At 37.8% G+C, this 15,803-nt stretch overlaps 1 protein-coding gene across 25 annotated transcripts in view; it reads right to left on the bottom strand.

The window, feature by feature from the left end:
* SOX5 (SRY-box transcription factor 5) overlaps positions 1 to 15,803 on the bottom strand; it is a 650,561-nt gene that overhangs the window by 86,479 nt on the left and 548,279 nt on the right. For all 25 annotated transcript variants that reach the window (XM_062616810.1, XM_062616809.1, XM_062616815.1 and 22 more), the window contains one exon: positions 6,234 to 6,319. In XM_062616810.1, coding sequence (XP_062472794.1) covers positions 6,234 to 6,319 — 86 coding nt within the window. The remainder of the gene's footprint in view (positions 1 to 6,233; positions 6,320 to 15,803) is intronic.

Genomic DNA, 15,803 nt, shown 5'->3' with positions numbered 1-15,803 from the left:
CTAGAGCCCCTCACCCCACACCTTACTTACCTACTTTGACAAATATTTTTAAATCATCATTAAGACTTTGTAATAAATAAGAAATCTTGAAAAGTTCAAGTGTTTGAAGACAACTTACCCCACACTCACACAGAGATCTTCACCCTGTTTAGATAGTTGTAGCTACACTAATATGAAGAGTACTATGCCCCTTTTTTTTAGATGAGGAACTGGACCTTGGTCTTCAGCGATCTCTTTTAAAACTCTCATCTTGGCTACTTATTTGCAGAACAGGTGGTGAATATCTAGTGGCCAACACATTCACTTACAAAGCCAGGAACAAGTGGTGGACAGAAGGAGGGAACACACAATCTGCATAACATAGCAATTTTAAAAGATATTTAAACGGGCATCCAACAAAAATGTATACATATTATGTTGTTTTATTACTCCTATTATTATCATTATTTGTGATGGCCATCAGAAACAGCATAGCAATACACTGAGCTAACAGCAGATGGACAACTGCCATCTTTTGGTTATGCTAATGAGAAATGTCACTTTTCGCATAGTTGGCTGTTTTATTCCCCAGATGTGTGTGCTCACAGTGAAAAACTAATTCTACTTTTTTATGCTTAAGTGGATTGCACAAGTATTATAATACCGTAATTAAACTATGCACTAATGATTTATTCCTTACAAATTAAGTCAGAGTCCTCTTAATGAGAACAGGTAAAGTAGAAATGCAAATAGTGAAAGGATGCCGACTCTCACTGCTGAAAAGCTATTTCATATGGTATTTAAACACTGCCCAGCAATAGAAGGAAGACCACTGCACTGCTAAGAAATGGTTTGCCTTCTTGTAGGCAAAGAATTGGTTACAGTAATATCTCAAAGAAGTCATGAATGTAGATTGCAGAGTAAATGAATAACGGATAAAGTATTGCCATCTCTTGGCCACATTCTGTAGAGGCAATACTGGGGCATCAGACTTTTTTTCCCAATCAGAAATACTTAATATGTCTTTACAGCTCTGGCAAATTGGCTCTCCAATACAAAGAAAGAATTAATCTTGCATTATTCAGATGTATCACTACCATATCCATAGAGTTTTCTCAGGGTGTTCTTTCACAGATTTGAGGCATTGTAACACTGGAATGCCAACTGTTTAATCTGGTCAAAACTGCTTATGTCTACACATTATAGCAAGAAATCAGAAAGAGATACTCCAAGGCAAAAGAAAAAGTGCTTGACAATTAAAGCACGAAAATACAGTGCCATTTATTCAAGAGGAAGAGAAAGTTCTGTCATCAGCAACATTTCAAATGAAACTTAAGGAGACACTTCAGAGAAAGAACCTGAACTGGCAAGTGGAGAGATGTAGCTCATTCCCACAGTGGCGCAGAAGCCAAAAGGATGCTAGTATGCAAGGGAAAAAAAAAAGTATCTGACTTGAGCAGGCAGTCCTCATGCTTTACTTTTATTTCATAGGCAACAGATGTTTTATGTAATAATAGTATGGCCATTGGAACAGTCTATCTTCCGATCAGTCACTGTATGCTTGTTAAATAGATCTACCCTTCCCATTTCCTTAAAGTAAAACAAACATGGAGACCACAGATGATTACGTGACCCTTAAGATATCTAGAAGCAAGGTTTTCCAAAGGAAAATTTGTAATGAGTCAGACGCCTAAACAATAGCAAGATGACAACTTTCAGAAGCGCTCAAAATCCAAGTGGGTTTAACTTTTCTCAAAATCTAGCCACTTATGTCAGTGCCTGCATGTGGCTCAAATTCTTCTAAAAATGTGGTCCAGACTATGTGTGCTGAATTCCACTGAAATTCAGTCCTTGGTATGCACTGAATTCCACTGAAATTCAGTCCTTCAGTACCACACCACTGAAAAGAGTAGGTTTGTGGTATGAAAAAAAAAAAATTACCTAAGTACTTAACAGAAAAAGTGCAGATTAAAAAACTTGACCAAATTATTTTTTCTGATATGTTTGAGGTCTAAATCTGCTCATCATCTTGATACAAATAGCCAAAGAGAATCAATCAGGATTCTTCAAATGTCTGGTCTTCAGAAGTGAGACCCAGTTAAAATGCTTTCATACTCGTATGCTGACATGAGGTTCTCTTGATCTGTATAGTGACAGGTTTGGTCACAGTGCTGTATGTAACCACCCCACCAATAGTCATAATGTCCTGTTTCATGCTGAGAAGGGAAGAAATTCTGAACGTGGGCACTCAAAACCTTCTGGGGTGTTTTTCCAAGAGCAGATGTTTGCAGGATGTCTGTATTACATCAGACTGCTGTACTGATTTGACAGTACACAAAATGTCCATATAGTAACACTACACGGGCAGCTGTCTTTATACATCCAGCATCATCTTTCAATACAGTTATGGTTATATACAGCATTTGTATTACTGCCAATTAATCAGTCATTGTCACTATCTGGTTATCAAACAAACAGTCTGGGAGATCTGAATCATTTGAACTCGCAATGGTGCGGATTCCTCTCAGATCAGGTGATAAAGTTCTTTGTTTCCTAGTGGTCACAAAGCACTCCGGAATTGTTTTTCTCAGAAAATAAATTACCAGATATCATTTTATAATGAATTTTCTCAGACTTCTGGAACCACCTACTTCATACTAGGTATGCCCAAGATGCCCAGTATCAGAATAATCACTTCAGTTTTACTTCATGTAAAGCTTGTTACATGATATCTATGCTTACAGCTTTGAATGCTGATCTTCAAGATGGAGGAGTTTAAATCCCTTATCTGCTGATAAATAAAACCTCAAACATCATCTTCATTCTCTGGAAGTGTTTCAGGTCAGGTCAGATGAGGCTTTGAGCAACCTGATCTAGTAGAAGTTGTCCCTGCCTGTGGCAGGGGGTTTGGAACTACATGACCTTTAAGGTCCCTTCCAAATCTAACCATTCTATATAAGGCAGGTAGCACCACTTTCAATTCATTAGCCTTATTCATAAACACAGTGGCTACGTTCGGTTTTGTTCTCCTTTACTTGAAATAGAATCACCATGTTGCATCACTACTGAAGAGTAAGACCATATGAAAGTTACACAAGTAAAATAACAATTTAGGAAACTCATGTGGTAACCATTAACAGAGGAAAGCTAAAACCTTTTTTTTTTCAGTTGGCATTTATGTCATTAAATGTGGGTATGTCTGAATATGCAGAATGGTGAATATGTATCAGACATGACCAAATATGCATCTTGTTAGTTCCAGCTTCTCCAATATGGCTCCATCCATCTACTCCTTCTGTGACATCTAAGAATGTCAGTTTTAGTTTCCATTCTTACTGAGTCCTCAGTCTCTCTGTAGATACTGGAAATAAAGGCAATTACGTATGGCTAATTGTGGCAGATATCAGATGACACAATCTGTATATCCCAGTGGGGATTCTAAGGCAGGGAGAGAAACAGAGGGCCTCAGATTATGAACCCGTCAGTTGAAATCACAGTGGATTTCTAACTGAGAGATTACATTTTCACTGACAGAGTATCTTTGCCACAGGAAAACAATCAGGTGTTAGTTGTTCCTCTATAAATACAGTGTGCAGTTCATTTACAAAATAAAAATTCAATTTTGACAACCAGGGATAAAAAAAGTACTTCCTGTTGATCTCCCAGTAAAAAGCCATGCCCCGACTTCAAATTCTCTAATGAAATAACAAAGACATGTTTATCGCTATGCAAACAAACAAGAAAAATTCCTTGGCTTTGTCTTTACTAAGATAATGCTGTGTACCAAATTCTGCTGGGAGCAACAAACTGAGCATTGTGTCAGATTCTTTGATCTCCCTTGAAAACTATTGCTTTTAGTATACAAAGCCTGAAAGATGAGTGACAGGAAGGACAGAAAAAGAAAAGAAAGAATGTTCTACTTTTCTGACCTTCTACTGCCTGATGACCAGATGATACAGGCTTTGTAGGGAACTCTATGTTTATCTGTAACTAAGTGGAATGTCTGAAGGAAGAAGAGGTCCTCCCTGAAAGAGACTGAAATGGCTGCACATTCACTCATGCCACTTGAAGGTGGTTTTGGACCAGTTCTTCACAACAATCATCCTGAATGTTTCTTCATAACAAAAAAAAAAATGTCATCACTGAGCTAAACTTCATTTGGAGCTAAACAGAGTTTGAAAGGCACAATTCTTCTAGGCTGGCAGCTATGCTAGATTCAGCTCCACTCATGGGAGCATGGGTGAGAGTCCATTCCGAGTACTGTATCACAAAACCTTTCTCAAAGGACATCTAGCCTATCTGACTCTTTCAAATTTCAATTTTTTCCAGCATATACACACCCTTAAAGACCAAGTCTGAAAGATTCGAAGGAGTTTACAGAGTTAGTAATTTGAACCAATCCCACTGACTGGCTGCCAAACACTCCCTTTAACTCCAGACTAAGTAACTTGTAGCAAAACAACATACGTGAATTTGGCCAATACTTCCTTTTTAATGTTCTACTTCACACAGAAACAAGAGGCCTTTGAGGTTTTCAAATTTTCCACAATCTAAGCTCATCTTAAGACATTTATGAAGTCAGTCACATTTGCACAAAGCGCATCTTTATATAAGAAAACTGTCACTGTGATAACACCTATTTTAATCAGAATGCTTCAGCCCACCACATGCAGAGATACAGCCCAAAGCTGGTCCTGAAATGAAAGTAAACCATCCTTCCATATTTCTGGAGCACTGATGCATTATTTTAGGACCAGCTTGAATGACCATAAACATAAGGAGAATTAGAGTCATGCCTCTATTTTCTCATTGCTAGCTAGCTCCAGTTTTTTTTTTGTTTACCCCCCTTCTTCCGTATGTGTGTTCATGTGTGTTTGGCTATTATAAGCACTTTATCAATACCACTATTGACTCAAAATTCATTTCAGAGGGATGATTTTTATGGCTTCCATGATTCTTAAGCTGCCTGTGGTATTTGTAACTCACGGAATCAGAAACTAACACACAGACAGTGTAGCTTTTCATACAAAGGCACAATAGAAATGAATGTATTAACCTCTGTGGTACATGGAATGTGTCAGCTTACACACTGGCTGCTATTTCTGCGAAACTCAGTTAACTTCCTCTGCTGTGTTAAAATAAAAAAATTAGAAAACTGTTCCCCAGAACTATGTCCCACGCTCTCGTATGCTGGCCAAACAACTGAAATATCTGATGCTGCAGAGAGTCTACTTCCTACTGATGCTGGCCAAACTGAATTTCAAAATGCACTTTACATGTACTGTTTATAAATGCCAAGCTTTTCTAAGCAGGTATAAAGCTCTGCTGTTCCATGTGACTTGGCAAATATTAATGAGCAGGGAGACGAATTAGCAATGGAGAGTATGGGATTTTTTTGCTTGTTTCTACAAAAGAGTGTCAATCCAGGTTTTGCAGAACCAGAGATGATTTGGATCTTCGTCCCAGATTTTAGCCAGCTTCATCCTACCAGCAAAGCATATACGGCAGGTAACAAAATTCAAACTCTGGAGATGAACATCACGTTTTCTTAATTCCAGTGATTTAACAAGGGTTCTGGGGCTGATCAGGAGTACCTGAGGAACAGTTACAACTCTATCATTAAGACACATGAACACCGTAATACCTCCAAAACTTAGTGATATTGGAAGCTTTGAATCAGATACATCTGGCAACCAGGCGCCAATGCTTTTTAACATAGCCCAAAAAAGATTCTTTATTATCTTTCCACCTGTTTTCTAATTGCCTATGTTAAATTAGTATAATTGCTAATTATCTGCACTACAGCAGTGCCTAAGATGTGCCGGGTACCATAAAACACTGTAGGAGGGGGTGGTCATTGCTCTGAAGAGCTTACAGCCTAAAAGGACATAATCATGTTAAGGATTTTTAAGTAGTTTAAAAGTGCTTGTCAGGACAGAGCTTGTCTGCCCAGCAACATGTTTCCTTTTGCTGGTTTACACCTAGACAGCCTTTACAGCCTGATTCAGAGCTAGCTAATAGGAAAGACAAGCAAACACACTGCTCTGAGGAAATGTGAAGTAAAATTGACAATAAAGGCACAAAATGTAACAAAAAGTTCCCGCAAGGAGAAAAGAAAATGCGTATGATTTGATGATTGTTTTGCTTCAGATGCAAATTGTAAGCGAACAGACTGCATTGTGTTCAAATGGAAGAGAAAACTGGTTTTCATATTTACTTAACCTTTGCCTCTTCTACATTGTTTTCCGACTTACCTGCAGTTGGAGCGGGCCTAAGCCTGGTGTTGCTGCGGCAGCAGCTGCCATGGTAGTTGGGATCAGCTGAACGGGGTAAGGGTCACCTAAGTAAGAGAATAATAGAGGCGTCAGCACCTTTTATCTACTCTCCACCTGCAAATTAAAGTCCTGCATTCACTCTTTCCAAAAGCCTTCTTTTGTGTGCCTTGTTGAGGCCTAATGAAAAGCTCTATTGTGCAGCCTTTTACTAACACTCTTTTCACAATTCTGGCTGAGAGAGGAATGTGAATAAAAGGCACAAGCAATTAAGGCGGAAACCTCATCCTTTTTCATGATGTATTTAGGGAAATGGAAAAAAAAAAGTGCACATTGATCAGAAGGCTGCACTTCAATTAAAAAAAAAAAAAAAAGAAAAAGGAAAGAAAGAAGATGGGGGTGGAGGAGAAGAAAAGGAAAAAGGAAAACAGTACAACCTTGATAAGATCACAGCATCAGAAGGGGACAAATTTACAAGCTTGTCCAGAATATGAAGTTAACCAAACTCTGCTCACTGTTAGTAAACTGAGCCTCACACAGATCAGAAATGGCACTCCCCTGACTACTGTGTTTTCTTTTAGGTGAGAAAAAAATATCTTGCTTTAGTTTCAGGGTTTGATCCTACAACAGCAAAAAGCATGTGAAGTTAAGTAGATCAGATATAAGCCTCCAAAATCTCTGTGCCAACTCCACTTCATAACTTGTGATTCAATTTTGCTGCTGAGGGAAAACTACTTCACTTCTAGTAAGAACTGCATTGTGCTGAATGAGATAAAGGGACCTGGTAAAGGTTTAAGAAAAAGTCGCAGGCAAAAAACGTCTATCTAAATGCTCCTGTACATTTCATTAGAGAGGCAGATTAGAAGTTTTCCTCCTTTATTGTGCTTTTTTTTTGGGAAAAAAGACAAATTAAGAAGGCAATGCAGGCTGTTCTGACAATTATTGTTAATTACTATTGGATTTAAATCTTTAATGCTATCAAGCCTAAGTTACAGGAAACAGAAAACAAAGAAGGTTCTCTCGTGTTTTTGAAATGTTACAAATAAGCTATGTTGGTGTATACATGTTCAGGAAACCTGGTAACATTTATTTTTCCCATTTATAATGCAACCTTGTTTACAGAGATCTCTTCATTCATGAATTTTGATCTCCTGTTAAGTACTGTAACTTCTAGAAATGTTATGGCCAGAAAAAAACTGGGCTGGCAAAGCATCTTAACAGATATTTTAACTTCAAGGAATGTGCCTGCTTATTTTTGAGAACATCTTAAATAATGCTTTGCCGACTGAAGTCTTACAGTCTTTCAAGGCTGGCCAGCCAAGCAATGGGACTCCAAAGATCTACCCAGGCATTCCCCATTCTTTGCACCAGCACAAGGTTACAACTTCTCTATTTATTTCTTTCTTGTCAGTGGGCAACACATTTCCTGACTTGCTTGGTTGTTGTTTTTTTTTTATCCCAAAGGATGTGATTGTTTCACTTTTTCCAATGTTACTTTGCCCACTTTTTCTATTTCATATCATCGACTGAACTAGAAATTTTTGGACAGTTATCTTGTGACCCAAGCAGTGGGCCTTAAACATGTGAAGGCACAGAGAAGAAAGACAGTGGTTCAAAGACTCAGGGTCAATGGTATTTAACTGCTTCCATGCCACTAGCAGCTCAAAAACTAATCCCAGTATCATTATGAAAGACTCCTATCTAGAAGAAGATATTTTGTTCAAGAACCAGCCATGAAATGAATAATTTCTAAATGCAAAGAAAAGAACAGGGTTTCATTAAAAGAAAGGCTTTCACTAGAGTGTTGATTCTACAGCCCCTTAAAGCTTTTAGTTATGAATTACCTGTATTAAAACGAAGATATTGAAAGTTTAAGTTCCACACACTGTCCTACATTCCTCTTCTCTCCACATGGATGTATAAATCTCAGCCCATCTTCTCACAACCTCATGCCAATTCATAAATCCCACTATTCTGAACTTCCTAACCACCCAGGCAGATTCTCATACTCTCATCTGTTGTGGTAATTCCCACCCTGTAATGTTGTTTTGGTAGATGTATCAAGGAGACACTTGTGAGAGAACATGCTGAAATCCATGGCCACCTGCGTATCCCATGGCCATGTGCATGGTCACAACCACTGGCTGTCGTGGTGTTAGGTAATGCCTCTGGGGCTGTTTAGGAGACCATATTAGAAAGCAACTACTACAGCAATATGTGCTAATGTTTTTCAGAATTCTAAGGAAAGAACTCTGTTTCATCCTAAAAACAGATTCTAGTTGTGCAGAGCTAAGCTGTCCTGTTTACCGGGCTGGTTTTTCGTTAGTTCATTCTTTAATGGGTTTTACATTTTTCTAGTGCTCCAACATACTTTTAATGAAAAAAAATAAACAAAACTGAAAGGCATCTGTAACCCATCATGAATCTTTGCTTTGTGATGCTTTGGTAATACCCTCTGTTATCTTCTGCTTATCTTAGGGGTTTAGCAAAGTTCACCCTGCCTCTGCTGCTACTCTTTCACAAGGGCTACTCATAGACAGCATACCCACATTACTACTCCTATAGTACAGACAAAGCAGCAGCCTTGTTGTAGTTGTTGAAAAAGTTAGAGGAAGGTACAACAACAAGCAGAGACACCATCAGGGTTAGCAGTATGCTGTGTTTGCCCTGGAACAAATGTGTAACTAAAGATCACCTCTGTCTGGATGTGCTTACTGTCCACAGGAGACAATACACAAGAAAGCAAGGAATACACTCAAACTCCATGCCATGCCCCAGGTCACTCAACAGGACAGTGGAAGAGCCAAGATTACAGCCCACAGACAGCTCCTTGGGCAGTGCCCTTCCCAGGCCCTGTACCGGAGAGGAGGTCAAGCACGTATGTACTCACATCATATGGTGCAGGAACAACTGCCACCCCTCAAAATACTAAGAAAGGTCAGAAGTCTCCTTCAATAAAAATATACCTGCTCATTCTTTGTTGTTAAATCTAGAACATGAAGCGTTTTCCTACTCTCCTTCAATTTATTCCTGTATCAGACTGAAGGTTTAGTTAGTTCTGAAGTCTAGGAAATGCAGGTCTTAACTATTTTATTACTTCTTCAGTAAATATCTTATTTTCAGACATAAAAAGTCGCTACATTTTCTTCCCAAACTCTAGGAACATCTCAGAAATGTAAGGCAAGATATACAGTTATTAGAAATAGATATTTCCCAAGCCATTAAAAGTTTGTATCACTGAAAACACCAATATATTCTCAAACAACTATATTACATTCCAATTTACAGAATTCACTATTAATCTTCTAATCCATGCAGGCAGGATTGTAGCTCCCTGCATTTTTCAGCTACCAAAAGAAACATTTTGTGCTGTCCTTTCATGTTACAAACTGTCTCTGGTTATGTCTGGGCTTTTCTTATAAACAAAGCGTTAGAAAGGTTTTGTTGTTGCTGCGTTTCTTTAGTACACTATATAGTAAAATCTGGAGCAGGTCAAAGGTTGGGATTTTTATTGTGAGAACAAGGTAGAAATTATTTCCTTAGCTGACATATTCTTCTCTAAAATATAATTATTCCCAGAGACTTGGTGACATCATTCTGAAGAACAGAAGTACTTAAGACTGACTACAGAAGGACGTGCTACAGCACCTAAAGAAGTGAAAGGGACATGTCAGCCTGGCGGAGCTGATGAGGTATATTAGAGGTGTCAGTGCACGGTGTGAGCAAAGGAGAGCACCAGTGACTCAGGAAAGAAGGAAGGCAAGGCTAAGCCCTCAATATGCCAACTCAATAAAAAATGCCAATTCTTTATTTCTCTACCCTTCTTTTGGTCCGTCTTTCACAGACATACCCAGAACCTCTTTCTTGATAATTTATGCGCTGCAACTTCTTTCAATTTCAAATCACACCTTCATCTTTGCCCAAAATAATCTTCCAAGATCTTGCTTACAAGAGGATTTTTCATGAAGTACATTCACTTTTAAACCACTCTTTCTATGAACTCTCCCTATCAGCCTCCACTGAAAACACTTTTCTGTGAAAGTAAGTCATGGTACAGAGCCAAGTGGACATCCTGTCCCAAAACACAAAATAACAACCCTGTGTTTAGGAACCTGGTTTTCAACTGACTAGCTACCAGGCTCGTGTATATTAAATGATTGTATGCTTGTGGAAATACAACAGTGGCTCTTAAACCATTTATATGTTTTGCAAAATTTTATCAAAGGACTTCAGTAAGTTAAAAAACATTAAAACTTCTTTTTAAAAGAGAAAAGGAAACATAGGAACTAACATTATGTGTGTTACAACATTCCTCTAAACTCACAAGATGTTTTTTGTATTCCTTTTTCTGTCACTCATCTCATTTATTTCCCTTCATGGTGTAATCCCCCCTAGCGTCTTGTCTTGTCTCCTGACAGGCTGCAAGCTCTTCAGAGCAGGCACAATTGTCTTACTTGCTATATAAATCAAGTTACATGCTAATGTTAAATTATAATGTTTTGACAGGAATTTTAAGATGAACCTGATTATATGAAACAATAGAACACGCTGATATTTTTCCTGAAATTTTCTTCTTTTAAACAAAAAAGATAACAGAAGAGGCAAAGTAAGGGGTTTATTTCCTATGATTTTTTTAAACTTATTGTATCCTCAAACCTGTCTTTCAAGGACAGCAAATGAAAAAAGTTTGAGGTCATGAAAGAAGAAGAAAAAAACAGTGCACAGACTATAAAGAGTAGGAAACAAAAACAAATTCTTAAATTATAATTTCTAAAACCAGTATGCTAAACTAAATTCCATGAAAAATACAGGAATAAACATTTCCTTACAGTAGATTCTGCTGAATGAAAAGGAATTCTACATTATTTTCCCCCCATTTTTGACAAGCTCTAGAAAAAGCCACAATAATTTTACACTCAATTTATCACTTAAGTGTATTTAAAATGAATAATCACAGCTGATGGCTGACAGGTAAGCCACTGCATCTCTTCACTCATTCATTCTCATGCTCATTACCCCTTCCCTTTCGTTTTCTTTGGTGTGATGGTGGATATGTAATATGAGTAACGGGAGACTGTGAAAGACATAATAAGTGTTTCCTGACATCTGGCTCTAGGCTTTAGAGATTTAGATAAAGTATGAAAAAGATAACCACCACTGGCTTCCAAAACTAAATCTAAACTGGTTCCCCGATTATCTCTGAGGATAGTTCTGGACAGCATCGACCTAGAAGGTATTAGCCTATTTAGTATTTTAGAGAAACAATTCAGTCTACAGAAGGGATGGCTTTGGAGGGACCTAATAGCAATGTTCCAATTCCTATAAGGATGTGAGCAAGACAGGGCCATACTGCTCAGTGTTAAGTTGGAGGACAAAAGCCAGTGGACAAGAAGTGAATCAGGACAGTATCAGATTTTCCCCATCTGGACAGACAGATGTTGAAACACAGTCATACTGTCTTTGTCCTCAGAGGTTTTCAAGCCCTGACTGAATAAAGCCCTGAGTAACGTAGTCTTCTTTCCTAGATGATCCTGCTCAGAGGATCAGGTTGGACTACAAACCTTCTGAAATCCCTTCCAACCAGAATAACTGTATTATTTCCAGGGTGCCTTTTATACATAGATGGATAGATAGATAGATAGACAGACAGACAGAGAGACAGACACACGCACACCCTTATACACACCTGCTGAATCACAGACTCATAGAATAGCCAGGGTTGGAAAGGACTTTAAGATCATCTAAAGGACTTTAAGACCATCTGAATAGATTACAGTTATTCAAAAGCTCTGAGTACCAAGGAAAGACAATGTATTTCCAGAGAGGTTTGTACATGCTCATGAATTTAAAAATTGGGAATTTTATTTAGTTGCCCAGCTGTGCATAACAGTGCCATAACACTAGACATCTTTTATAGCCTAGAAACGGAATTGAAATGATCAGCCTGTTTTCACAAGAACCCATTATTTTGCTTATCTATTTTGGTTTTATTAGCATTATTGTGAGAAGTCACACATAGATCAGGGGCTATGAGATTTTTTCAGTTAAAAACAGTCCTTAGTTGTGTTGCTATTTTTTTGCAGTCTTGATGCCTTCCGTTGCATTTGCAGCATTACAGAAGTGACATTCTCAAGTATGCTAAAAAGCAAAGTTGTTACCAAAAATTCCTCTTTCTTGCTGTTTCTATCCACAATGCTATTACTCTTTTCTTATCCTGGGGGGAACATGAGCGTTTAGTCATATGCTCATTCTTTATCAAGGCATAAACAGTAGCCCTGAAAGATGACTAGCATCTTTATAAAGAAGCTACAGTATGTGGTCCTCACAACACATGGTTCCTATTTTTGTCATTCTGATAAAAGCATAGCAATGTCAATATTTTTTTCTTGTGATTTGGTGATTGTCAATGACCTGTATGTCAGCTGATACAGCTGACACAGTTAAATCACAAATTAGAGCTCAGTTTCTTTAGAAGCCAGACACATGAACACCAAGCACAAGAAAAATTATAAGACAGTCCACATGATACTCCATTAAACAATGAAACATGTGACTGACTGAAAAACAGAGATACATCAGCAACTTTCCCTGAGGAAGTTTATGGTATTTAATTCCTAAACATTAATTTTATTGTACTGTATGAGGAACCAATTAACTGAGAGTTTCATTTTTATCAGGCATCAGAATTACTGTTCAGAATATAGACGAATAGTAAGTTCAGCATATTTTAATTTTACAAGGCTTGGCTTGTTCATGTCACACATTTTTGCCAATTTTAAAAGGTAATTAGATATTTCATCAATAACTCTGTGTGCATTATTTTATTTAGAAGACTTCCAGCAGTAATGAGCTGATATGTAAGACACGTACAATGTACCTATTGTATTTTCAGATTCCCCCCCCCAATTGGATATGGTTGAAATAGCGATTAAAGCGCTTTCAAAAAACCTTGTGTTGATGACATCTGACTGGGAACACAATATCATTTGTTACTACAGATTATCCACATGGGAGAGGAGAAATGGGCAAAGAAAAGCAATTCTTGTTCCCAAATTTTGGCATAAATCCACAAAAATAACACAGGTATCAGCAAATAAAGGACTATGTAGAAGCTTTCCAGAGAATATGTGAATAACCTGGAAAATATATTTGGGCTAAATCTCACTTCCAGAAACACAGACTTGGTAACTACTGTTATCTGAGTAAAGTAAGCAAATTCAATCTCTTGCACACCTCTGTTTAGAAAACAAAGTATGTTGCTCTTCATAGAATTACAGAATAGTTATGGTTGAAAAGGATCTTAAGTTCATCTAGTTCCACCGCCCCTGCCATGGGCAGGGACACCACACGCTAAACCATGTCACCAAATTCAACAGCTTCAATCATACTGAAAAACCTCAGGACCAAGACATCATACTACTGTAAAGTGGCTAATCAACATTTCATTTCCTTTTTAATACGATCATTAAATGGTTAAAGAAGAGATGGAATGCAGTTTCCAAAACGAATCTTAGCACTGTTAATTGGGGAGGACCCATCTTCTTTATGAAGTTTGGGCTATTCAGTGTCTTTTAATGGAAAACTAACTGTAAAACAGTGTTGCAATTGTAGAATAGAAGCAGCATGAGGAAGCATTCTGTGCTGGTGCATTCTGATACTTACAGTGTAGAAGAATACCACTGCTCTCAGCCTAACTCCTTCTGCCTTTTCCATAGAAAGAACCCCAGAAACAGCCCTTTTTGCTTTCACAAATCTTTCTTTCATTCCCTTTATTAACTCTTACACAGGAGAGACAACCATGCCTTAATATTCCACATACAAATCTGTACATATGTGCATTAATAAAAGGATCACACTACCTACAACTGAAGAGCAGCCTCCTCTGAGGTGGAACTATGCAGTTTTTTAAGGGCACAATAGAAAATTTCTTCTCTTCTTCACTTACACTGTTTTTTATACTTTCAAAGCACTTCACAAATATTAATTAGTTCTAAATAAATTCTAATTATTTCTAAGAGTGGCCCTAGCGATCTGTATCATCTGGTGTGAAATCTTACTTCAGTGAAGTCAACAGCAACAGCTCCTCAGACCTCAACAGAACTGACATTTCACTTGCTATTGCTAAAATGCTGAGAGTCATGTATATTATCTTGCAAGTACCACAAGAGGAGCTGAACTAGTAATAGTAGTAGCAAATGACAGGATTAAGGAATGCTGCTGAGAATAAAAGAAGGAGGGTTAAATGACCTGAGCCAATTTGCATAGGCTAAATGTGGGACAAGCTTTGCCACAGTTTGGGAAATGCAGTATCAGGCTCTGGTTGGTTTCAACGTCAGCTGAAACAGAAGGCACTCACCTGCTGCTAAAACCAATTCATATACCTGGGATATTGGGCTCAACTCCTAGCACCTACTCACGCCAGAGGTCACCAACTTAATTAACACTCCATTCCAAAACATCAACTCCTTATAAAGAGATTTGCATTATACATCTATAAAAATATTACATATTATATATATAATAAAACACATATAAAGAGACTTGCACAAAAATCAAAATACTTAAATCCCAAATAGCACTTAGTGAATGGATAATGAGGTATGTAGCAAATAAGTAGGTAATCAGTATTTTTCTTGCTAATTGTGGACAATATAGTCCATGACATATTGCCAACTTACTTTTCTCATGTGAAAAATACACTCTGGTTGCAAATAACCGTATTAAATATTTTACACACCATGCAATTATATCTAGGTGTGGGGTTAAAAATCAATCACAGATTATGAATCTTTTTCTCAAATAGATATGTAATCCTAATAGAAGTTCCTCCCTCTTTCTCTGCCAACTTTACCACCACACAATATGCCATAGAGAAAAGAGGGGAAGTGTCAACTTGTGTAAATTGTCCCTTATGTAATGCAAACCATCTGTTTTAAAAAAACAAAACAAAATGAAAAAACAAGCCACTCCCAAGCATGATCCGCTATGAAGAAAAAGAAAGAAAAAGAAATTTACTTCATCAAATTGGAAGCCAGAGACCATGACCTGGCATGTTAACTATGGAGAAAATATTTACCCCTGCCCTCCCTGTATTTACCTGATTTTGAAAATTTTTTGAGAAGTGTCAGTGGATAATTTCCTCTGCACATATTAGAAACTGATACCGCTGTATTCTTTTGAGCATTTCAGGTGCTTAGAATGTTTCCAATCAAGTAGGAATCCAAACAGAGAAACCTCTTTGTTTTTAGTAACAGACAGAATAGCTCTCACCACAGTGATGCCATCAATGGGACAGAAGGTCCCTGAGTCCCCAGCCACTCGAACCTGGCAAAGTGAGGGGAGATAAAGTATCCGTATACTCTTTCCCTGTTCCTCTACTCTTCTTTAGGTGTCTGTCATGACAGGAATCTAAATGGACCCCTGCTATGAACTGTTATGATTATTTTTGTGTTATCTTCATTCAAATCCTCATAAAAGGAAGTATGTGTAGAGAAAACAGTACTCTTCCGTTCCACAGTCTCTCTCTGGATAAGTCATTAGTCCACTAGAAGC

The sequence above is a fragment of the Pezoporus occidentalis genome, unplaced genomic scaffold (assembly GCF_034315485.1).
Source record: "Pezoporus occidentalis ecotype Australia unplaced genomic scaffold, CSIRO_AGI_Poc_V1 ctg19, whole genome shotgun sequence".
NCBI classification, from domain to species: Eukaryota; Metazoa; Chordata; class Aves; order Psittaciformes; family Psittacidae; genus Pezoporus; species Pezoporus occidentalis.
This window is presented reverse-complemented; position numbering and strand designations above follow the sequence as displayed.